Source organism: Microchirus variegatus, assembly GCF_963457635.1.
Source record: "Microchirus variegatus genome assembly, chromosome: 16".
Taxonomy (NCBI): Eukaryota; Metazoa; Chordata; class Actinopteri; order Pleuronectiformes; family Soleidae; genus Microchirus; species Microchirus variegatus.
This window is the reverse complement of record NC_139817.1, coordinates 15,358,549-15,384,628: the sequence shown is the minus strand read 5'-3', so window position 1 is coordinate 15,384,628 and position 26,080 is coordinate 15,358,549. Positions and strand designations below refer to the sequence as shown.

The 26,080-nt window shown below is 39.5% G+C and overlaps 3 protein-coding genes across 3 annotated transcripts; 1 reads left to right on the top strand and 2 right to left on the bottom strand.

The window, feature by feature from the left end:
- Positions 1-249: 249 nt before the first annotated feature.
- On the top strand, positions 250-4,149 carry LOC310937965 (cystatin; the record flags this gene model as incomplete). The annotated part of the gene is made up of 5 exons (XM_083902355.1): positions 250-300; positions 484-595; positions 2,842-2,993; positions 3,815-3,916; positions 4,051-4,149. The coding sequence occupies exons 2-5, from the start codon at positions 508-510 to the stop codon at positions 4,147-4,149; spliced, it is 441 nt and encodes a 146-aa protein (XP_083758481.1). The 5' UTR covers positions 250-300; positions 484-507.
- Positions 4,150-4,703: 554 nt separating this feature from the next.
- On the bottom strand, positions 4,704-10,805 carry LOC310937964 (uncharacterized protein; the record flags this gene model as incomplete). Its single annotated transcript, XM_083902354.1, has 9 exons — positions 4,704-4,836; positions 4,925-5,006; positions 5,443-5,621; positions 5,710-5,827; positions 5,932-6,078; positions 6,293-6,311; positions 8,813-9,066; positions 9,191-9,362; positions 9,903-10,805. The coding sequence occupies 9 exons, from the start codon at positions 10,803-10,805 to the stop codon at positions 4,704-4,706; spliced, it is 2,007 nt and encodes a 668-aa protein (XP_083758480.1).
- A 2,073-nt stretch (positions 10,806-12,878) lies between these two features.
- Positions 12,879-23,370, bottom strand: rassf6 (Ras association domain family member 6). Its single transcript, XM_083902260.1, has 11 exons — positions 23,255-23,370; positions 18,941-19,017; positions 17,456-17,534; positions 17,154-17,326; positions 15,899-15,993; positions 15,626-15,825; positions 15,238-15,339; positions 13,824-13,875; positions 13,613-13,731; positions 13,230-13,327; positions 12,879-13,112 (listed from the first exon to the last, which is right to left on the bottom strand). Exons 2-11 carry the CDS (start codon positions 19,009-19,011, stop codon positions 13,037-13,039), a joined length of 1,065 nt encoding a protein of 354 aa, XP_083758386.1. The 5' UTR covers positions 19,012-19,017; positions 23,255-23,370; the 3' UTR covers positions 12,879-13,036.
- Positions 23,371-26,080: the final 2,710 nt, after the last annotated feature.

The following is a 26,080-nucleotide window of genomic DNA, read 5'->3' as shown; positions in this document are numbered from 1 at the left end:
TGTCACACAACACACATGGCTGCAAACACACAAAGAGCACAGGACCACCACACACACCAAAGCAGCTTATGTGTGTTAAATCCCTACATGGCGTCACTGCCAGTCAGTGGTGGGTGTGGTCGTCACTGGCTTGTTAAACATACCAATGGATGAATGCTGTGCACTAACTGTCCCTCCCTCCCTCCCTCCCTCCCTCCCTCACTGTGTCTATGTGTCTCTCCCTCACTCACTTTATTCCTCAGTCAAACACTGCAGCGTTCACGAGGTGAAGTCGGATTTACACTTTGAAACACCTGAAAGGTAAAGAAAAAAATTATATTCTCTTGAGTGGATTCGTAAGGTGTTCATTTGTGTTGGTGTTGATGTGTTTTAATTAGCACCTTTTTCAGTACATTTTTTTTCTGTTTTATTTCTCTGGACATCTTGTGCATGTTGATTGGCAAGTGTTTCGCTCACTTTCCTGTTTATCTGTTAATGCACCAGCCTTAAAGGACCACAAGTTGAAAGATGCATCTGCCTCTGTCCGTGCTGATATGTCTGTCAGCTGTCCAGCTGTGCATGGGAGAGCAGCCTGTGGAGGAAGTCATCACAACAAGTAAGTAGAGATAAGGTAAAGAAGTAGAAAAAGGAAGAAAAGAAAATGTCCTTGTATGGACACGGGAAGTTTTTAGGGCGAAAGCAAGATAAAGGAGCGTTATCGGAAATAAAAACAGAGGGAGAACAGACTGTGTGTTCTGATAAAAGTGACACGATAAAAATAACTACGTGCAATACTGTTTAAACAGTTCACGATAACAGGAAATGTTTAGCCTTAAAATTCCCACATTTACTAACTTTTAAATGATGTAATCACACTTCAATAGTGTCATGTCATGACTTATTGGCCAGGTGTCAACAAAAAGTGTAAATTAGGACTTCTTTTTCAGAAGATTTCCCCTTAATTTAGACTTTAAGGAATCAGCTGAGGGTTATTTTTTTAATGGAAAAAGAACATTTGAACATATAGGCTACTGTGTGGTGACGTCACTGTTGTTGTATAGGCTGTTACCACCGGAAACAGCTTGTTGTGGCCTCAGGTCGTTCCCACGTAATCTAATTACTAATTTGCTTATTAACCTCACCTGAACTTTCCCCTGCATTAACCTTAAGTTCCTTGACTAAAGGGTCCTGATACTACGCTGTAGAAATGCGCCTTCAAATGTAAATTCTGCACGAGGATCATGAAGAACAATCAGAACGAATCTTTAACTCAAGAGAAGAAGCACCTTTGTGCAGAAATAACGCAGAAATAAAGTATAAAACAAATGAGAGGAACATCCACTTATTTCAGTCAGCAGTTTTCTGTATATTTCTGTATATTCCAGAGAAAGCAAACACGCAACATGCAATCATCATCACGTCTTACATAAGTAGAACAACCTGTTAAAACTCCACTAATACACTGACAGTGACAGGGTGTGCCTGCAGTCATGTGTGTGCAGACAGTGATTGTAAGTCTAGTTGGTTCAAGTGAGTCAGAAATTCCGTCATAGTCAGAAGTCAAAGAAAGAAAGAGAGAGAGAGAGAGAGAGAGAGAGAGAGAGAGAGAGAGACTTGGTGTCACTGGGAGAGTGGAATCTGTTTTTTTTTTTTCTTGGAGGGTTTTTGGAAAGAAACAAACATGATTAATCAGTTCCATTCAGTGCTCATTCACCACATTTTCGTCCAACATCACGGCGTCTGTTTGTGAATGACTTTTGCCGAGCGGAGCAACTCTGCGGTCGCTGCAACTCAGTGCACGAGTGCAGCAGCAGACTGTGGCTTCTATGATTTATATGTTGACTTACAAAATGTAGCCTTGGTATTATTCATAATTAACGACCATGGGAACGGGAATTTCTGTACAAAGTTTAATTAGAATTAGTTGTTTTTTGCACCCGGGATTTGAACTGGTAACTACGGTGACCCTGAGGTGCAAAACACAAACGCAAAAAACAAATGCATATCAAAAACACAAACTCAAATCAAAAAACATAAATCACAAAACATGAAAACATTAACTCAAAACGGAAACGCAAATCACACAACGCAAACACAAAAGCGTTTTAGATTTGCGTTGTGATTTGTGTTGTGTTTTGTGATTTGCGTTTGTGTTTTTGATTTGTGTTTGTGTTTTTGATTTGCGTTTGTGTTTTTGATTTGCGTTGTGTTTTTGATTTGTGTTTGTGTTTTTGATTTGTGTTTGTGTTTTTGATTTGCGTTTGTGTTTTTGATTTGCGTTTGTGTTTTTTTGATTTGCGTTGTGTTTTTGATTTGTGTTTGTGTTTTTGATTTGTGTTTGTGTTTTTGATTTGCGTTGTGTTTTGCGATTTGTGTTTGTGTTTTGCGTTTGTGTTTTGCACCTCAGGGCCACCGTAGGTAACCCTTCAGTTACCAATTAGGCTCCTCTTGTTCCAAGGGCTTTTTTGTGGACATGTGATCTCTATTGATCTGGAAACGTTATCTTCTCTAAACGTTGCTTTTCATTTCTGTGAGAAAAATCTGCTTCATGTCTGTCTGTGGCCTATGATGATGATCGAGGCTTAGGTTTAGCAGGGAGGCGACCGCGGTTTGGCAGTGTTTGACTGTTGCAGTCGCAGCTTCCAAGTGTTTGACTGATGCACTGTGGAGAAACAAAAGCACATTTTCAGGATGAGGGAGCATAATAACCCCAGAGGGAAAACACAGAATCATAACACTCTGAGTGCCGAGTGTGTGCATGATGATAGTGGAACTTCAGACATTTGTATGTGTGTAGGCCTCAGATCTGCCATGTTACAGTATGGATAATAATTTGTGTGTGTTTCTAATGTGTGTTTCTAGGGAACGTGCCTGTGCTGGGCGGCTGGTCTGTGAGGAGTGCAGACTCAGCTGAGGTCCAGGATGCAGCTCAGCACGCGGTCAAGATGTTCAACACGAACTCCAAAAACAAACGCATGTTCAAACTGGTGTCCATTAACGAAGCCCAATCTCAGGTGAGATCCAGTCAGTCACCATTTATTCCACGGCTATTTTATATTTTAAAGGTAACATTTAAGAGGGTTAATTTGCAGAAATATGATTGTACAAGTGAATATTTGCTTTAAAATAAGACTTTTATATGTACTTAAGGCTTTACAGAGGCTGCTCGGCTCTACTCGCGTTTTTGCTTTTCCATTTGTTGATAGCACCTGGTACCTGGTGCTCTGGTCAGGTTCCAAGCTAGCTAAGCCGAAAAACTACAATGTGACGTCGACAGACTGCCGGCCTCTGATCGGTCAGAGAGTGTCGTGACTGGAAGAGTCATGAGCTCAACGTCCGACACAAGAATCAAACCGAACAACGCCCTAAATATATATCGTCACACTGTTAAAATAATCGCCTGAGTAATTTTTTGTCAAAATTGTTTTTTTTTTGCCTAAATCATCTCCTCATGACGCCGGCCACCTATGGTAAAATCGCCTACATCCTCAGTTGATCAGATCATGTGATTTTACCCCTAGCCTATGTCAAGTTTTTTGCGTTTCCTGAAAAACTTGAAAAATGTTTAGGGGCTTATTGAGTTAAGCGATTATTTGAACAGGGTGATGATATTAAAGTAAAAAAGACTTAAAAATCCCTGCAAAACATGCATTAATCTCCAACATTTAGCAAAGGGAATGTCTTAAAATCTCAATATTTAGTCCCGAGAGTTCTCCATCTGATGCAATCTGCAGGCTCACCAGTAGATGTCACTAATTTTTACACCCTGGGCTAATTTCTACACTTTTGTCGCATCATAGCTTCATATATGTCAATTTTTTTGTCTTATTCTTAGGTGACCAACATGATCAACTTTAAGATTGATGCAATCCTGGGGAAAACCAAATGTCTCAAGTCTGAAAATCACGAACTGAACAGCTGTGCTCTCAATAAAAAGGTAAAGCTGCCTTTCTCTGTGTATGTTTGCTATTGTTTTCAATAGATATTGTAGTGTAAAGCTCTGTCTAATGCACTTGGTTTTCATTAGTGCGATTTTCCATTACTAACTCGCTTTTCTTTTTTTGCCCCCAGCAATTGAGGTGCCGCTTCAACGTGGCGTTCAACCCACGCAAGGGCAGACATGAGCTGGAGGGGCGCAAGTGCAACAAGATTGCACCCCGGGTCGAATAAATAGCAATACCATTGACTTTTTAAGCTTCTCAAATGTTTTATTTGTTTCAGTGCAGATTCTTTTTTTTTTTATTAATGCAGGATTTTTTTTGGCAGCTCAGTTTAAATGATGGAAAGTATCAAACCAATTATGCTCTCAATAAAGTTTGCTTGGAAAAGATGTTGATTTTGAGTTGAACATTCTGATGAAACCTTCCTTTGGCATTTTTTGTTATTTTATATCTTATATATTGCAAGCTTTTCTTGATATATATATATATATACTGTAGCACTTAATATTTTAATTGACTTTTTTATTTTAGAAAAAAAGACAATGTGTGCTGGAAAAAAAAATGCAATAAAAGACATCAAATAATGTGATTTTTGTCACGGTTGTTGGTTTACATCTTTCTTTTCACTCACAAAAAAATCACAAATGGCCAAATAATTATCACATGTTTTCAAATGTAAATCTTGAAGTTCATTTATTTATTTTAACATATTTCAGACAAAGAGTCTTTATTTTAGACAAAATGGTGGATTATATATACTAAACCCTATAATGAATACTGCATTTAATTGCTGCATCTATATAACCGATTGACCCTGAGAATATCCATGTAAGACATTTCTTTGCTTTGTCCAACTGACACAGAGGAATCTGGGATGGGGGTAATGGTGTCTCCAAATCCTGATGAGAAAACAGTCCTGGAAATAATAATAATGACAAAAAAAAACAAAGTTAAATTACACACAAATGGACTGCTTTTTTTTTGTCTGTCAATGTTTTTGTTACCTTCCATAGTGCATCACAGAGGTGTAGTCGTACGGCGTGTTCAAGTTGTTGGTATCCATTTTGTGAAAGTCAAATTTATTCACTGTTGAATTAAAACAATATATGTAATTTAAAGGTGCATTGTGTAATACATCTAAAGCAACTGGCCATAAAACCCTCCTAATATGTCACAGAGACTCAGGAATAATGTTCATATAACAAACTGAACTCACCAACAACAAAAGTACAGTATTAAAAACAATATTTTGCAAATCATGTTCATGTTTTGAAATCACGTTTTGGCATGTGGCGCCACCTACTGCCGTCTACCAATCATTGCAGTCAGTAGAGTCTCAGCTGCCGAGCAACCACGGGTTGCCAGTTACGTCAAAAAAACGAAACCCAAAAGGCCGCGGTATTTTGAATTTGAACGTAGTAACCGTTTTTGGCCACATTCTTACATATGGCACCATAACATTTTTTTCCAAAAGATAAATATTAGTAAAATAAGAGTTTCAGCTCAGAGACATTGGACTCACTTGTTTGGACATTCTCCCAGTTAATCCTGACGTACCGGTCCCTGTCGCTCCTCGTGTGCTCGTGGTGGAAGCCAAGCGCGTGCAGCAGCTCGTGCTGAATGGTGCCGTGTTCGAGACAACCATAAACGGACAGAGACACCACCTGCTGTCCCCCGTCTCTGCCAACAGAGGACCAGCACCTGCAGTGTGTGTGTGTTGGGGTGAGACACAGGTGTGAATCCTGGCTGTTCTGCTGTTTACAAACCAACATAACCTCCATACACTCACCCGAGTTCACTCTCGATGCTCAGGTAGTCGGCCTGGCCTCGATGGGGAACGAAGCGAACACAGGTCTTCTGGTGGAAAGTTTCCATGGCTTTCATCAGTGAGGCTTTTTCACTGTCGTCTGGAATGAAAAGAAGACGACTTGTCAGAAAACCTGATCCAGGTGAGCTCAAATGTGACATTTTCAGGATATGTGTTGGTGTGTCATCATGCCTTGGCTCTTACAGTAATAATCACTGATGGTATATGGCACTTCAACAAGTCCGTTGTAGGATTTCTTCCATGTGCAGTAGCCGCCCCAGCATTTCATGGCATTCCTCTTCTTGGAAACTGCGATATCGCCTTCCACCAGAATCTGACTGACACCTGGACCTGGAACATGGATGTGTGGATGGACGTGTATAATCTGAGCAGATGAGGACATTTTTTTGCTGAATAAACCAAACTTACGTCTATTTGCTTCCAGGATTCTTGAAGTTATGTCCAAACTGTGAGATGGATCCGGTTCTACACCTTAAAATAAGATAAATGATGTTATGAAACAGTGCAGATATGCATGTTAAATATTTGTGCTGAGAAGAGTTACCTTCATCATGAGGTCGCACCTGCAGAGGCATAAGTGGACATAAAGAGCACAAGTTGACATCCTTAAAAACTTGATAGGTGAAACAAGTTGTTCGTGCTTTAATGTATGTTTTTTCTTTATTATTTATGCAAACTTGTTAATAATAACACAAAAAACACTTATTGAACACTGCATTTGTTAGTTGTCCAAGGGAAAAAGAAAAGACATTTTGCTTAATTCACAATTACTTACATTTGCACGTGTTTTTTATACGCTGGTGTCCAAAGAAAGACATTTCTTTTGTATGTGATTATAATATGTACTAATAGCACTAATAACAAATTTAAAAATGACTATGCTTACTACATTACTACACTATGCAATCATGATTAATCACATTTTAATGTATATAATTTCACAATTCAGGGTTGTTTTTAAGTCCATATTAACAATATATAGCAACTCTTACTCTTGTATATTAATTGGGAATCGAATGAATGCAAAGAAAGTTACTTAACCTCCTTGACTTAATTTGAAATACTATTTCAAATCTAAAGAAGTGCAATGAGTGTGAGGTAAGACAATGTCTGCTTCAAATAAATGAACCCTGTCTGCAGTGTTTCAACATATGGAAAGTGATTCTGTGACACAGAGAAGCAGCAACATTATGCATATTTCTTTCTCTCAGCAGACGCAGCTTCGTTTATTCATTTCACTTCCTGACTAAGTGATGGGTTACCTTTTTCCCCAAATTGCTTTGTATTAGATTTCTTTAAATTTATGTCAGCTGTTTTATATAAAGTTGGTCCTTAACCAATTGAGATTATTGTTTTATTATCTGTTTTACAAATATACTTATATTCTCTACTGTATTTTTTGTTTTGGCGACTATTGTTCTGCGATTTCAAATGTTCGGGTCTAAAACCGATAATAAGTTGTTACAATTATTTTCAACATTCTCCAGTAATTGAATTCAAACCTCAACAACAAATAAAACAGAAACATGAATGTTGCAGAATACAGAACAATCAATATCTCACCAGTGAGTCGCTTTGTGCTGAAAACCCCAGCAGGACGGTGAAGACAGCAGAGAAGAGACTGAGGTCCATCTTTCTCACGTGTACGTGAAGTAACCAAGGACGATTTTCTTCTTGACCAGTGACCACAGAGGCTGTGGTCTTGATTTTATACACACACAAAAGGGGAGGAACCTCTGTTGTGGACAGATTTAAAAGTCTTAAAAGAAGACAAGGAGTTGACCCTTAAAAACAAACATTTACATTACGGTTAAAGCTCCAAGAGGAAACACCCGCAAATGGTTCAGGGCACAGACGAGGCCGAGGATATTCAGGATAAATAACCTAAAATGCATAAAGTAAAGGTATACGTGCATGTGTTTTTAAAGCAGAGAATACATGTGTGCGTATGTGGTTAATTTATGAATAAGCCCTGCTGAACTTGAGCTGAACTCTTGAGGTGACATCATGTGACTGACATGTTGGCACAGTTCATCCTCTGTGGACACGCACAAACCAAACATGTCAACATGTTTTTAATCCTCCACCCAAAGGTTTCACGTGTCTACATTTACTTTATGTGACGGAAGGCGGAGCTCGTAGAAACACTTGGGAAGAAAAGGTAAGTGTGTGGTTTTTAATGCTACAAATTATCAATGACATTTATATATAAGTATATCCACACATTTGCAGTGTTGCTGTTGTTGAATCGATCTCCTTTGGACATTTAATGTCACGGATAAACAAACGTTTGAAAGGTGAGACGGACGATGAGACAGCTCGTTGCTGTGCTGTCCGAAAAGACTCCGTCGAAGGACAGGGGAGGAAATTTTGGTGCATGAGCAGAACGCCAAGTCCGACTCCAATCTGACTAAGCGTGCACATGCAGGAGTAATCAGACTATGAATCGCATTACCCAGGTATGTTAGTCCGACTAAGACTAGCTCAATTTTAGTCCGATTGTGTAATGAATGCTGGGACCAGAGAGGAAGACCTTTTCAGCCTCAATTCTTAATATTAAAATCAAGCATACCATTTCACCAATACAGAACTGAAAGCCACACACAGGTCTGTGCACAAGTAGCATCATGTCGTAAACATGCACAAATAAATTACAGTTAGGCCCACAACTGGAAATACAACACAAAGAGATGAAGTGCACTTCAGTCAAGTCTCAGTTCTTTTGGTTTTCCTTGCATTAGTTTTCACAGCATGCTACAGACTCCAGATGTCTGCACTGATAGGCGTTTAACCCGCTCGTTCACACCAACTCCATTTCAACCTGGCACGGACTTGATTCACAGGACACATGTTGACGTTCCCCGCATACTTTCTTTTGAACCTGAATGCTAGTGTTGAAAAAAGATTTGTCAACAGTATAGATTTCTGGATCCAAGCATTCACTCTGTAGATGGAAGGCAGCCGTCATGTCCTCGTGCTTACTCGTGTGTCTCCTTTCTATGTGCTTCTTCAAATTTTTCTTGTTCACGAGAAGTTTACAAATGGGGCAATGTTTGTGTTGTACTGGCTTCACATGGCCCTTTTTCAGTTGTGGGGTAGCTGGGGCTGGAATGGGGAAGCCTTCTGGATCTTGAGGTAGACTGACGGGGGTTGTCAGAGCTGGAGTAGATGAGGTTGTTTTTCTGGTAGAGCGTTTCTTCTTGCAGACGGAGAGGTGCTTGACAAAGTCCACTTTTCGGAAAGGCATTAAATTGCAGTATAGGCAGTGGTAATGCAACTGTGGTCTGCAATCCAAGCCACACCTGTGAATGTTATATCCTAAAAGACAAAAAAATGTGAGTATTCTTGATTTACGGTCATTTAATTTAAAAATGTACATTACGAATATACTGAATCATGTCTCTGGTGACAACAAACGAATCTGGGACTTGGCAAATATTACCTTCGTGGAGAATTGCCCGTGTGAAATGATTCACGAGGTGGATCCTGACTTTGTTCAACTGCGCGGGTTGAAAAAATGACGGAAGACAGAAGGGGCAGTGGTAGAGGTCGCAACACTCTGTGCATCTCTTCAGCGTTGGCAAGGATTTATCTCGTTGAATTGTGACGTGTGTCTTGAAGCAGAGAAAGCCAATTTAGTCAAACCGATAACTGAGATCACGTCGCAGACACAAGGTATAGGTCTAGTACTGTGCCAAAAATACATTGTAGTGACGTCTTTACTAAATGATTAGATGTTCACAGTTTATAAAAAAGGTACAAAATAATGTATATGGATATAATACTCATGATAAAAGTTAAGGTCATGATAACGGTGGAGAAAGCTATGTTACTCCATTTCTGTTCAATACATAGACTATTAACATGTTGTGAATAAATACTGCACTTAAAACATGTTTCGTTTTCTTCAGCTGTACAGATATTGTGATATGTTGCTATCCGATTGTCTTGCGATATATTGATCATCACAGAATCGTATGGCGATATTACTGGTATCGTGGACCATGTATCTCGTACTGGTACAATGCGATTCCCACCTCGAGGTGCAAATGCGTCTAGTGGACTAATTTTTAACTAAAATGACGGAAAAAATTGGCTTAGTTTAGTTTTAACATTAGCAGTAACATTAACTGCACACTCAGCGCTGTACTCACATTCGAATCGGCTTCGGTTTTAAACTTCTGTTCCCGCGACAGTTGAAGCGCTGTGCTCCGTGGTATGACAACGTGTATCCGCCTGAACCTGGGGCCGGTGAAAACTGTGCTCCCCGGGCTTGTGGACACCTTCTCGGCTGTGGGTTGTCCGCTTGCTCCGCCGCCGTGGTTGCTGACAGCGTGTTCGGTCGATGTATTCCCACATGCTCGCTCTACCTGTTGTTTCTTGTGGCACTGGGACTCTTCGTGTTCGCACTCATCAGCTGAATGTCCCTCTGTCTGGCACCTGGAGCACACATTCTCTCCGCTGACACCTGGCTTTCGTTTCCTGTCCAGGTTCCCTTTGGAGCTGCTATCACCATCTGAAGAAGTTGGCCGCGTCTTTGCCAGGCTGCGAGTGCTGGACTCAAAGTTATTCACAATGTCCACGACTTTGTCCCATTTCAGTTGTTCTCCACATGCAGCGGCGACGAACAGCTTAGTTCGTAGCTCCTCACTACGGATTCCATAAACCAGCTGATCCCTGAGATGTTCTTCTATCTGTTCGCCGAAGTCACAAGTCGCTGCCAGTCTCTTCAGAGCGTCAACATATTCCAATAGTGACTCTCCGCGTTGTTGCTTTCGTGCACGAAACGTGTAACGTTCTCGTAGCGCATTTTTCTTCGGAACATTAAAGTTTCTCAGCGCGTTCAGAATGTCACCAAGCGAGCATTCAGACGGACTTCTCGGTGCTAGCAAGTCAACCAATAACGCTACCGTCTTAGCACCTACCACGGTTAGGAAAACAGCCCCTCGTTTGCCTTGCGGAATCTCACAGGCTTCAACAAACTGTGTGAAACGTTGCTCATACGCGTGGAAACTTTCAGTGCCTTCATCGAAGCACAAGCCGCCGAAGGCCGCCATCAGTCCCGATGTTGTTGTTATGCTAGCTCTTGCTAGCTTACGTCGCGTTCTAGCATCTTCTTCCGCTTCACAGAAGAGTCCCAAAAAAATCGCGGTTAGCTAATCCGCCGGTGCTCGTCGCCACTTTTGTCGTGTCCGAGTGCGAGTGAAGCACATTATCTTACAGAACACAGTGGTCATATACGTTTTCCACTGTGAACTTAACTTTATTTATTGAAACGAACTCTCATCAACTTGTCTCTGGAGAAGAGAGAACGCTGCCTTGTCCATCCATCACGCTAAGAATTATGGGAAGTGTAGTTTTCAATACACATACACCCATACACGACTCTAGATGGTCTCTAATGGGCAATGTTTTTAACGTCCAGTTTTGTAATTACGTTTTTAATTGCTGTAATATGTGAGGTATAATTTAAGAAACGTAAGGATACATAAATATATGCGTATATATATATTTATATATACTAAAAATAAACTTCCCACAAATGTCCAAAACAACTGCAATTCACAATATGATTGTGATGATTAAAAAAATGTTTTATGTGTATATATAGTTATACATTTAGATTCTTATTTGTTTTCTTATATATTTATATATTTATTTATTTTTAGTTAAAAATAATACAGTTTTCCATAAAAATAAGGGAAAGATACCAGCTCCCCATTGTGGTACATTATAAAAACCCAAATCACATGTTGTCAAAGTACATGTGTCAAACTTTAACAGTCAGTATTTGTAGATTCAGTGAGGTTTATGTGCTATTTTCTGCAGCAATAACAATAAAATACTTTTAAAGCACAGGAAATGGGATAAGACCAGTGCGGCACACACTCTTTCCATTTTCTGAGAGGACAAATGTAGCAGTTTTGTTCTCCCTCAGCCAGTGTCTCATGGAAACAGCCAGTTCAGCATTTATCCTCATGGCGCCTCATTCTTCATCATGTTAGAGGAAAATTAGACTCAGTGCCGGGTAACGTGGGTCTGTCTCCTGGACTGCTATGAGGTTTTTTAAGAGAGTCCAGGACAGAACAGCTCACTCCTCACTACACCATTAAACAGTGTTTTTCCACTTGTAGGCATTTTCTTTGACACAATCACTCACAGAGAAAAGAGAGCTTCACGTTTGAATGACTTTCCGCTCTTTATTTCTCCTTTAATTGCTTCCAGACTGGGAACAATCTTATTTGTCTAACAGAATCCCATACATTGATCAGCTGCAAACTGTTTATTGTTGTGCATGTAATAATAAATATTGCTCCATTGTTGTTCCATACATCACCTGCTGCCTGTAAAGTGCACAAAAACAAATTTTATTCTAAATATCAGAGATGGAAAAAGTACTAAAATAGTACCAATACATTGATGAAATATTACTCAAGTAGAAGTAAAAGTAGTTCATTTGAAATAAAGTAAAAGTAAAGTCAAAGTTACTTAGTTACTTTGCGTGGGGTGTGAGGGTAGTAGAAATATGACAAGGGGTTGGAATTCCAAAACTATTTTGGAGCTCACGCGCCCGGCGAGACAGGATATTACGTCGTGCTGGTGCTAATCACATCATCATTCGTCTGGTTCTGGTGTATATTTCCCCCCTCTAGGTCTTCATTGTGCTGAATTTTTATTTTTACTCAGTATCGGATATGTAGGATTCACATAAAGTAACTAAGTAAAATACTTGAATCAATACGTACTCAAGTAAAATACAAAATCCTGATTTTAAATTGTACTTAAAAACTACAAAATACACCAAAAAAGTATTCAATACAGTAACTTGAGTAAATGTATTTAGTTACTTTCCACCTCTGCTAAATATGTCTGTAAAATGATACACCAAATATGAACTGAGAGGGTTGTTTATGGATACAATTCTTATCCAGTGCAATCATTTCTATTTCTTTCTTTTCAAGTGAATGTTATGTTTTTTAGTCATTATTATATATTGTGTGCATAGAAAGGGAAAACAGAAGAATGTTAATAAACACGACCACCTGATAATTTTCAGCAAACATTTATTTACAGTTATTTACAACATCTTACAGTTTAAAAAAATCATTTTGTGAATAAAAACCCCAAGTGACCTGCTTTGTCAGATTGAACAAAAAAAAAAAAAAAAACAGTCTATCATGTATTTTGTGTATTAATAATATAAATATTTGTCCTTTGAAGTGTTTTTTTTCTTTTTGTGGTGGGTGAATGAGTGGTCAAGTGTCTGTGTGAGACAGAGCATCAGAGGTCAGACGCTGGTCTCAATATGAGGCAACACCTTGGAGCTCATCATACGGGACAGGAGTCTGTGCTGCTTGTGATACCTGACACACACAAGAGAACACACAAACAAACAACAGGTAATTTAACACATTGGCTCCATCATCTGGCCCAAATATGTTACTACAATGACTTTCTTCTATGTGGCATGAGACGCTTACTTATCTACGACCCTCTGGATCTCTCTGTGCTCCTCCTCTCTGAGCTTCAGCAGAATCTGCTCCAGGATCGGAAGCTCCAGGTTCAGATACTGAGCTACCTGACAGTCAGAGAGAGAGGTAGAGAGGGAGGAATGGTGAAAAAGAAACCTGACAGAAACTTTAAAGTACACCAGACTGTTCTTACTTGAAGTTTTTAAGTGCTCATTTACCAAATAATAGCTCTAACGTTTACCTAATAAAGTGGCATCTGAGCATATATGTATACACATACATACATGTATGTATATATATATATACATATATATACATACATGTACAGTATATATATAAACTAATGTATTTGGACTGTTTTGTGCGCCACGAGGACGTACGACCACACTCACGTCGTTGCTGACTTCCCGTTCGTCCATGTCCATCAGAAAGATCTTCATGATGTCATCAGACGGTCCCTGCAGTATTCGCTCCCACAGAGGCTGATCTCTGTTACCAAGCTTCTTCTTTTCTAGACAAGACACAAGCAAACACACACACGCACACACACAATCACATTCTCTGGGTTTCATTGAACAGATGCAATAATTAACAAACACATACCTCCACTCTGGTGAACACAGTAGAGAGAAAACTCCTGTGGGTCGTTCTCTATCTGTGAACACATCATTCTATATTAGTCCAGGGATTAGTGCAAGTCAACCTTAATGATAGGTTCAATATATAATTACTATAATAATTACTATAACTACATATTTTATAGACATTTTTTTGCAATCAGATACTCCAAATGGACGATACTAGTTGCATTTTTTTTTTTAAATCAAACAATAACTAAATGAATCATCATTTTGATAAGTTTTACATGTTTTCTCAATACTCAAACTGACTAGATTGAATTTTCAGCTGCTTAATTGAATATTGTCCAGTCTCTTTGCGCCATATAACAAAAACACTGGTTTGTGAAGGAAACAAGATGTTTAAGAATATCATCATTGTCAATACTTGATAGATTTATCGATGAGGTTTTCGCTGAAGCCCTAACCATCTGTTACAGTTTTTCTCGATTGTTTACAGACATTTTCTGAAAGCATGCCTCCTGCTCCCTGAACTCTACACACAAATCCAAAAACACACACACAATGGGCAAAACCCCTCAATTCTCCTGCAAAATGAAACTTTACATTCAAAACAATGTTATTTCTTCTCAAAATGGTATTTAGTTTTCAAATGACACACAAACCATCATATGATCAGACATTTATAAGAACCAGTTGAACTGATGTACTCAATGTAAAACACTATGATGAATGGAAAACACTTCTTCTCCATTGATCATAATGATTTAGGCATTTTTTTGTTTAGTGTTACACTTACTACAGACAGTACATACATAAGTGTGTAAAATATGTTAGAATATTGTTTTTATAGACCCTGTGATGGACTGGCGAACTGTCCAGGGTGTGACCCCACCGATCACCCTATGTCACCCCGCGACCCTCCGGTGGAGGATGAAGCGGTAGATAATGGATGGATTGTTTTTATATGGAGCATGAGTTACATGTTGTGGTCATTGTGTCTCAAGTACCAGTATTTGTGTGTAAACAATTGAGAAAAACTGTAATCACACTAGATTTCATCATCTTATCATCAATTTTCCTCTTTATGGCAACAAACGGTTAAGGGAAATAAGCTTGTTTTCCAATTGACTTCTTCTTTTTGCAAACGAGGCAAAGAGTTGCCCCCTAGTGGCTATTCTGTATATTTTTACTTCCAGGTGGGTCTCATGCAGCAAACCGGATGTCCACTGTCTCTGGATATACAGTACATTACAGAAGAAGATTAGGACCATATGTGGATTAAAAAAAATAGAAAATAAAAAAAGCCAGAATTCTGACTTTAATCTCAGAAGTCAGGCTGTTTTCCCAATGATCCTCTTCTGTAGTACATGTTAACTGACTGGTAGCTTGATGAAAATTATGCAGTCTTATTTGAAGAATGCGTAAAAGAAACAGACCTTGAATTTGTGTAGTAGCTCTTCAATGACCTGGATTGTGTTCATCCTGCTGGAGATACGAACTTTAGTCGCAGTACCGAAGGATGGAGTGAAGATCGAGGTCTGGAGCAGAAAAAAAGTTTTGTGAGTAACAGTTAATAATAATGATTTATGCTGCTTTTCCACTACATGGTCCCTGCATGACTCGCCTCTACATGGTTTAGTTGGTTTTCCGTTACTACAGTACCTCCTCAACATGGATGACTGCAAAGCAGTTGTTTTCGATGAGCTGAATCATTAGAATCAGTTAATAGTGGAAAAGCGGCATTATTGATTGTATGGAAAGCAAAAGGGGGGTTGAGTTTGATGTAGACTCGTTAAAAAAGAAGATTAACAGAGGAGCTTCTACCTTGTAGTTGTAGAAGTGTCCGTTGATAGAGAAGCGATGCTGTCGCTCCTGCTCTCTCTGCGCTGCCGTCTTCCCTCTGCCTCTCCTCCTCTTGACCAGCGAGGCGTCGCTCATGCAGCGGAACAGGTTGGACTCGTCCTCCAGCTCGGCGTTCTTTTGCCTCACAGGACGCAGTGTGGTGGTCTCGTAAATGACGGGGCCTTTTGGAGTGTTCATTTGGTTATTAACTAAGACTTTATTAAATAAGATTAAGGCGAATAAACACACGACTACCTGGCAGAGGACAGGTGACGACTGATTCCTGTGCCGTCTCAGAGATCTCGTCTATCTGGTGAAGGTCGGCGTATTCTCCCCACCGTGTCATTCCCCTGCAGAGGCAGAGAGGAGACGTGCAAATGTCTCACATTTAAATGATAAAAAACATGCCTTTTATGAGCTCACTTTTTTGGTACAAAGGATAAAGAAACACGAAGAAACTGTTGCTCAAGTGGAGAGAGGTCACCGTGGGGCAGGACCCCTTATTGTGTTGCTTTATGACATAAAGAAATGATAATAATATTTGGAAGTGAAATGGAAGTTAATGTAGAGGAAACACAAAAGCCATTGTTGACTCGAGTTCACGTCCGTTGCCAAGCATCTGCACACAATCAGCTCTGCTGCCATGATCTTTGTGAAAAAAAGGCAAATGTGTTGGTAATACCTTGGCAAAGTAGAACAATGGGAAAGTGGTGTGTCCTGATTCACTCTCAGTATCACAGCACACAACTGCAACGATCTAATCAATTAGTCACATGACTGCAAGGGAGTGCTTTTAGACGTGTGGTGAAGACGACCTGCTGAAGTTCAAATTGCACATGAGAACGAGGAAGAAATGGCATTTGAGTGACATTCAGCGTGCTGAATCTGCTGATTAACTGGGATTTCTCACACTAGAAAGACAGAAAGAAGAAAATCGTCTCCGAGCACACAACACACTCAACTTTAAATCAGATGGGCCACATCAGACAACAGCAAAAAACACACAAAAAACAGACCAGCATTAAAAAGTATACAAGTGTACTTAAAAAGTACGTATTTCGTAGTTAATGTTAATTTGAGGAAATGTGAGCAGAACCGGGTGTGACTGTGGTGCACTGAAAAAATAGATTTTCAAGAAATGTTTCTGGGAAATTGATCTTATTTTTTGCCTAAAAAGAAACAATAATCCTGTCAAGCATATTTTTTTAAGAAGAAATATGATATATTTTTGACTTACTGAGATATTACAGTCCATTTTTTTCTTATTTTAAGACACATTACTGTCTGAAAGTAGCTGCAGATTATTTATCAGCTAATTTATTTGTTATAAAAACAATTTAAATCAATTTAAGAATATTTGACTTATTTTTAGTAGGGCTGTTTGTGCATCGTGCAGAATGTATTTAAAACATGGTTTTATGATTTACTGTGAGAAAATAAAAATAAACAAAGCAATCATATCTTCCATACAGTTTGAGCTGTGTTGATAAAGAAAACAAGTGCACCTAACCTCTTGTTTCCGAGTGGACTGACTGGACTGGTGAGGTCAGGTGAGATCAGAGGGACAGTCTGCGGGACAAAGGGAAGCATCTGTTTGTCATCCTGTATTTTCAGCCTGATCGGCCTCCGTATGCCCCAGCAGATATTCAGGAATCCTTCCACGACCACCTCTCCATCAGCTGCCTGTTACAGAGACACATGCACACGCACCTGCACGGGTTAGCAGATCGTTCGGGGTCCAAGTCATGACAAATATCTAAACACAGTGATTGGACTGGCAAGGAGATACAGTAATATGAATCATGTTTTTACCTGACAGAAACTGAGGTGTAGCTGCATCTGGTCCTTCAGGAAGCAGTTGTAGGTGTTGAGCAGTGAGAGGAACTCTGCTCTAAAAGCAAACACACAAACGTAGTTATTTCTCTCTCACGTGCACACGTCTGCACTAATTGAATGGATATACAATGACAGTAAAGTAACTCATCTAATGTAATTTAATCTAATCATAAAAGGCAAACAACCATTTAAAGCTGTATTGTGTAACTTTTAGATAGAAACAAATGTGCGTTACATTTGAACCGTTGTCAAATGAGTTTCACACATTTCTGATGAAGGTTTCTCCCTCTGTGTTTCTCACTACAGCAGTGTTTTGTTTTCGTGTCTGTGGAGACACAGAGTGATGGGTTTGACATCACGTCTGATGCATAGCAGCTTATGCTAGTAAAGTGAGACGGCAACAGCAAATCTGAGGTTTAAAGAATTACCGAGGCAAAATGAGATGAAAGACAACTTAAGAAATTAAAGGTGAAGTAAGTAGTTTATAGTGACATCTAGAGGAGAGGCTGACATTTACAACAACAAACTGCTCCTCTGCTCACCCCCTCCCTTCCCTGAGCGCTATGGTATCCGCAGCCGGTCAAATGTTGTCCTCATCGTCTTTCTCCGTGTCAGCAGATGAGGTTCGTGAAGCAAGGGAGAGCGAGCTACCGCGGCCGTAGCAGACGAAGCGGAGAGAGTGGAGGCGGGACTTCCGCTACAAGTAAAGCGAGGCTTGATTTGTTCTCTCGCGTTTGTCTATACAGGCTCCCGTAGAAACATGGCGTCGTGGCAATGCAACAGCGGCCCGTGACCATGTTATTTTACATGACTTTTTGAAACACTACAATAATGAAACAAAAACTATTATACAGCGACTAGATAATGCAGGAGCACATAATATGTATACAAAGTGGATTTTGGGTTATATAAACCCATAAATACTACGCAGTGTCCCTCTAACCGCAGTTCTCTGAAACATGAGTGAGGTAGTGATGTACCGTAAATAGAACAGTTGGAATACAGTCTCTGTTTTGATAGTAATATAGTTATTTTTGTGTTATTCTGACGTATATGTATATAATTGAAGCACTTTTACTTTGAAAATTCAGTGAAATGTCATCAAGGATATCTTAATTGTGATATCATAATGAAATATAATGTTATGATTTTAAGATCATAGTGCTCACCCGCTACTGAACAGTTATTTTTCCTTTGCTGTTTTCTAGACTAAATGCTCATTGTCTCCCAGGTCATTAGAGTTTGAATTAACAGTTATTTCCAAATACTAGAGCATAAACTGGTAATACTAATAGAAGTCATCTAGCTCCAGTAACGCCTCAGAACAAAGGTTTATCTTTTAAAATTTGAATAAATTAGAATAAATACATTAAATATTCCTAGTTTCACCTGTAATTATGCAGCTGCCATCTTATCTGAGTCCTTGTGTCTGCGTCTGATCATGAAAATGAAGTGACTCACCTGGACAGTGTCCTTCCATCTCCTGCTCGGATCACCGGGCGCAGAGCTGCTATGTTCATCTCTGTTTTCATCAGCTACTGCAGAGAAAGAGTGATAACAGATTGAATTATATTAAAAATAAAAGTAAACCTGCAGATTGGAGCCTGAGATTAGAGGAGCTAAGGATTATGTCAAACACGAACCACGCTGCACGCTGTCCAAAAGAAACAGAATTGAAACCCTACCTTCAGTAACATGGTGACTTAAATGGCTGATTCTGTCTCTTTGTCTGCGTCTCTTTCTTCTGTCTGCGCTTTAAATATCTCTTTCCAGTCTCTCTCTCTTTCTCTGAAGTTTCTGTGTTATATTTATCCCTCTCTCTCTCTCTCTCTCTCTCTCTCTCTCTCTCTCTCTCTCTCTCTCTCTCTCTCTCTCTCTCTCTCTCTCTCTCTCGCTCTCTCTCTCTCTCACTTTCTTTTTTTCTTTTTTGTGCCTGCCTCCCAGAGATTTAATAACAGTACTCCACCCAGTAACCAGTGATGACAGTGTGTGTGTGTGTGTGTGTGTGTGGACGCAGCCATTTGTTTATTCTTCAGTCTGTTGTTGAGGCAGAGATTGTGGGAGTTTCCACGTGGCTTTTCTCTCTCTCCTTCTCTTTAAAATTCCTTTAAAACTCCTCCTGGATTATTGTACATATGACACATCAGTGTGCGAGCAGCAGCAGCAGCAGCAGCAGCAGCAGCAGCAGCAGCAACATCAGCAGCAGCAGCAGCAGTCCTGTGTCCTCTCTTTCACTCCCTCTTTCACCTTCCCTCTGTGTCTCAGCCTGTTTAGCTCTCTCTCAGAAATATCTCAGGTATTCTGCAGCAGCAGCAGCTTCACCACTCCCTGTCGTGATTGACATCTCACTCTTAAACAAAATGGACAAAACCAGGCAAAGAAACCCCCCCCAAAAAACGACATTTAAAGGGAAAATCCGCAGTGTGCTTTGTTTTGAGCTAAATGCCACATTAGTTATGGGAAATTGAACGTTGCTGCTCTGGTCTTTCTCACAAAATCACAACTGCATGTGAAATGCTGACTCAGCGCCTGTGACCATCAAAAACACGAGTCATAATGTCTGATATGTGCGTGCACGTCTGATGAACAGGTACAGTGTTTAAAAACTTTACTACTGCTACTGGCTGCTGATTGTTTGCTGGCATAGGTATATTTTAATTTTTTTTCGTGATCTATTTCCGCAATTTTTTTCTGTATCCATTAAACAAATCCAAACGAAACTTAAAAGCCGAGCACAGTAGAAAACTGTGAAAACCTTTCAGTCTGCAACACCTGAGTAGAATGACAGGTGATCTCAAATAATCTGGTAATAGGCCAAATGAACCCCCAAATTAACGAGAGGGGTATATTCTGGCCTAGAAGGATAAAGTCTGGCCTAGAAGGGTATATTCTTGCCAAGAGGGTATAGCCTGGCCTAGAAGGGTATCTTCTGGCCAAGAAGGATATATTTATGACATAGAGGGGTATAGTCTGGCCTAGAAGGGTATATTCTGGCCAAGAAGGCTATATTCTGGCCAAGAAGGCTATATTCATGACCTAGAGGGGTATAGTCTGGCCTAGAGGGGTATATTCTGGCCTTGAGAGGTATATTCTGGCCTTGAGAAGCCTAGTGGGGTATATTCTGGCCGAGAGGGGTATAGTCTGGCCTAGAAGGGTATATTCTGGCCGAGAGGGGTATAATCTGGTCTAGAGGGGTATATTCTGGCCTAGAGGGATATAGTCTGGCCTAGAAGGGTATATTCTGGCCAAGAGGGGTATAGTCTGGCCTAGAAGGGTATAATCTGGTCTAGAGGGGTATATTCTGGCCTAGAGAGATATAGTCTTGTCTAGAGGGGTATATTCTGGCCTAAAAGGGTATATTCTGGCCTAGAGGAGTATAGTCTGGCCTCGAGGGGAATATTGTGGCCTAGAGCGGTATAGTCTGGCCCAGAGGGGTATAGTCTGGCCTACAGAGTATAGTCTGGCTGAGAGGGTATATTCTGGCCCAGAGGGTATATAGTCTGGCCTATAGGGTAAAGCAACATAGGCCATAATATACACAATGTACAATCTAGCATAGGACACTGGGGGGCCGTTGTCAGTCACAGGCAGAATACATGAAATGAAATACAACCCCCTAGTGGTTGGGGGTGAAATCTCAAATAATAAATGAGACATGGCTCCTACAAATTTGATAAAAACATAATTATATTCACAAATGTGTGATATATTTAGACACAACACATAATGGATGTCTATTAACAAGGCTAGAAATTAACCAAATAAATATGCCTTTTACATTTAATTATTATTATTATTATTATTATTATTATTTAAATAAATACATGAATAAACTCAAGGTGCAGCCTTTCTCATCTGTAGATCTACGAGCTCTACATGTGTGTATTCTGGCAGCAGCATGAATAGAGATTTTGTTGCTTTTATTGCATGTCTTTCTATCCTGTCAGACTTCACTAAGCAGCACAAACGCTTCACTTCATGCTTTTCAAGACTCAACATGTCGCTGTTTCAGACCCCGCGAGCAAATGCATCGTGTGTGTGATTTATAAATCACTGTCGCACGAGAAAGTCAACAACAAAGGAGAACCATAGAGTAAAAGAGAAGTATACTGATCAACGGTCGACCTGACACAGACAGTCAAGGTTTTAGTCTGTGAGGGTTCATAAACACAGCTGCAGTCGTCTTAAGTCAGAGTTAACTTAACCGAGAGAGGTGTTAAAAGTTTTCCTGCAGCGGTGCCAACTGTTTCTGAAACAAGTGGAAACATTAGAGGAGAGAAGCAGCTGAGCTGGTGATAAAAATGAATAAAAAAACAGATATAGACAGATTATAACAAATGGGGGATGAGCAGGATTTAACCGCTCTCATCAGGGAAGTAAATTAAAAACATTGCAATCACGCACAATGGTTTCAAATAAACAAATGGTCATATATTATTCATATTCTATGAAGGAAATGAGAAATATATCAACTTAATATTGGGATTCTTTGAAGAAAGTTTTTTTTACATACAAAAACTATTCCTAAAGGTTACATTTTAGATAAATCCATTCCTTAACATACTGAACTATAATGTGGTTTACATTTTAAAGTACTCTTTTACAAAATATTGCTACTGCAGAGACAGTTTACGATGTTTTTCCAGAAAGTAAAGGTCTCATTGAAACACCTTCCTTGGTATTTGACTGTTTTTTGATATACATGAGTGATGGTGTAATGGTGTATGAATCACATCTGCCCCTTTGTTAGGGATTATAACTATTTTTCATTAGTTATACACTTAGTTATACATTAGTTATACACACTATTATTTTAGCAATTATTGAACTAATAACTGCTTCAGAAACAATGGTGCATGTTTTAATTTACAGCGTGTATTCCTGTTTTTTTTAATTGTTTACTTCCCTAAAAAAAGTTCTCACGATTTTGGATTTTTGTCCATTATTTTAAACTTGTATATGATATATATTATTGTGGGTATATGAGCCCCTATAGGTTTCTACTGCGCCCTCACTCATGTCACTTAATTTTCTTGTGTTTATGTGTGTAAAATAAACAAAACAAAAATTGTAAACTCAAGATATAAACTATACGATAAGTAAAGACCGTATAAGGTGGAGCTGCACAGACCACAGGGGTTTACACATGAATACTGTACATACACAGTGATATTCAAGCTTTATAAGTCAACTGTGAGCCAGAAAATCTTAGCCAGAGGGAAACAGCCAAGGTACACAACGACACACCCTGTTACTCAATTTACCTTTTTTTTTTATTATATTATTATGATCACTTCCCTTTTCTTTTTTTTCTTTCTTTTTTTTTTGATTTCTCACCAAACGCCACTCCTTCCCTTCTGCTCAGTATGTGACACTTGTCACTGACATGCACAGATTTGACCTGGTCGTGTAAATCTGTCCCTGTGTTTTTCTGCCTCAGTTTAATAAAACACATGAGCTACTGTAACTGTAATTGTGAGGAATAAACATAGTTTTATTATTCAAGTTATGAAAATATAACAATGCTGCTAAGGTTATGACTGTGTGAGTGCAGTAATGATACAGATTCTAATCTTATATGATAGAAAACGACCCAGTTATTCTTCAATAAAAGGTATCAGGAAAATATCTTTCTTGTGTTATTGAATACAAACATTTACCCACTGAACTGGTGGATGTTGTCGTTCCATTTGCTTTTAGTTTCACTTCAATAACACACTTGAACAAACATAATGAAATAAAAACAGAGCGATCAGGGATCAGATTTAGTCCTACCTGACCAGCCGGTCTCATGATCTTCTAACAAATAAAGTTGGTTCACTCCATGTTTGAGGTTTTGTGCCTCGTGTGTGTGTCTGTGTGTAGGTGTGTTTGTGTTCAGTCCAGAGTGCGGTGGTGAGTATATGTGTGTGTGTGTGTGTGTGTGTGTGTGTGTGTGTGTGTGTGTGTGTGTGTGTGTGTGTGTGTGTGTGAGAGGAGGTGAACTCACAGCAGCTGGTTAATTATTGCAGGACACGTTGAGACAGCGTGGAGAGGGAGGAGCTGACTGACACCAGATATGACTTGTCTCTTCAGTGTGTATGTGTGTGTGTGTGTGTGTGTGTGTGTGTGTGTGTGTGTGTCCACAGGGAGAGAATGAACAAAAAAGAAGTTGGACAACAGAAATCCACCCAAGTGAAATGTTACTATTCCTGGAATACTGCTACTTTATACTATATCACTAAATCATACTGTATAAAATATAACTATAACATTCAATCCTACATTATATTATATTAAAGTGACATTTTAAGCCACAAGAAGCCACAATTCATAGCTGGCATTTATATACGAGAACACAATAGAGTGGAATCAGTTTACATGTATTATATATCAAACTCCCTGTCATGACGTGTGAAGTTTGGGACAAATATGAAGATTTACAGGCCGGTTATTGAACACTTTAACGTCATAAAAATGTTAAGATTGGAACCACAATGTTTGAAACTGATCACAATTGTTCCTTTTATGGTCTCTTCTTCACATTTTCTCCCAATTTCCAACTGGTAATCACGACATGAGGTTGCGTTTGTGTGTTCTTTCCACGTCAGGAACTCATATTTAACATAATTTCTATAGCACGTGAAGACAGCATAAGTAGTAGACCTAGAAATACAACAAAATGGCAGATTTCCTGTTTAGCTTATAGCTCCAAGATGCTTTTTGTTGATGTTTTGGCCCATAGGTACCTCCCAAAGTTCATACATCTTGACAAATATTAATGCGAGGCATTCATTTTTTTTCCACAGCAGACATTAATAATTACAATTCCTCTGCACAGAACACATAACATTTATAATTTATCATGTTTAATGACATTAAAGATGGCAAATTTCCTGGAAATGTAACAGGTAATTTGCTTTGTTTGTTGAGTTTCGGCCAAGATTTTAAGTATGGCAGCTAACGAGTTAATGAGGAGCAGGTGAGGAGCTGGACGTGGGCGATTCCGAATCATGTGACTGGAATTACCACAGTGTGTGTGTGTGTGTGTGTGCGCGTTTGTGTGTGTGTGTGTGTGTGTGTGTGTGTGTGTGTGTGTGTGTGTGTGTGTGTGATAAAGCAGGGTGTGAAATACAAAACAAATATAGTGACAAAGCAGACAGAGAGTTAATGAATATGTGAAAGAAAAGTCTGTTAATGTGACGTCAAGCTCTTATCAAATAACGTGAATTATGCAACTGCAATGCAAACACTTGACTACAATGCTTTGTTCACAGGTTCAGTGTCAACTCTCACTGAGGTGCAATTCACTTCTGGGGCAGAAGAGGGTGCCAGAGGATCAGGGGTAATGTCGCTGAGTCAGTGATTACTGAGTAATACTTTAATTTTTTTTCTTGTGTGTGATTCAGATTCTCCTGTTCTGTATTGACATAGAATCATATACACACACACGCACGCACGCACACACACATAAACAAAAACAGAAGATTCCACTTTATTACTTTACCGTGCAAGTGTGTTGGAAAGAGAGCACCATCTATTGGTGGAGACAGCTAACACCACACACTGTGTGTGACATACTGAGAATTTGTGCTGTGTATCGCTGCACGTGTGCCATGACAGCACAAATACCACAACACCTTTCATCACCTATAAATATCAATATCACAAATGATAAAAATTTAATTTTTGAGTTAGATTCTTAGTTTTTTTTGGGGAGGTCAGAGGTCAAACTTGATTAAAAACAAACAAACAAACAAACAAAAACAGTGTGGCAGGTGAACGACAACAGCCGACTCCCTGCAAAGCAGAATGGATAAGGAGCAAATCGTCCGAAATGCCATTCCTTTCCTAAAATAAAACAGGACATAGAGGCGACCAGGCGACAGGTGGAGACACAAAGGCCGTCTCCTGGACTCTCTGTCTCTCTCTCTGACCTGTCAGTCATTACATTTAATGTTACTGTCTATCTGTATTTCATGCTTCATGAACTTCTAGCTACACACAGTTCAGGTAAACCACTGCATTTGTACAGAATGTGACAACTGTCCCATATATTTGGCTTTTAAGGTGTCCTTTTTTTTTTATCACATAGTGGACATTACAGTGTCTTGAACTCTATAAAATAGACAGTACACACTGCAGTGTAATACAAATGAATGTCTTTTACTGTGTTTTTAGTGTCTGTAATCACTTCATTGACACAAATATGATTTATCTCACCTGGTGCGTCTATAAAAAGCTGAATATCGAATAACACAGAAGTTTCTCCTCATGTCCAGTGAATAAATAGTGAAAATAAAAGTGACAGTACGTCTGATTAGTGCAAATACCCATTTAGTAATGGAGCCTTTTTGGAGGCTGGAGTGAATAAAACCCTGGGTGAATGTACATGGGGACAGAGAGAGCAGCTGCCACTGTCCATCATAAACACACACTCACACACACACACACACACACACACACACACACACACACACACACACACACACACACACACACACACACACACACACACACACACACACACACACACTGAGCGAGCTTGGTCCGTGTTGAGCACAGAGCTCATGGCTGTTCCTGGCTGAGACGCACGCAGACGCACAAACCAGTGAAGAAAAC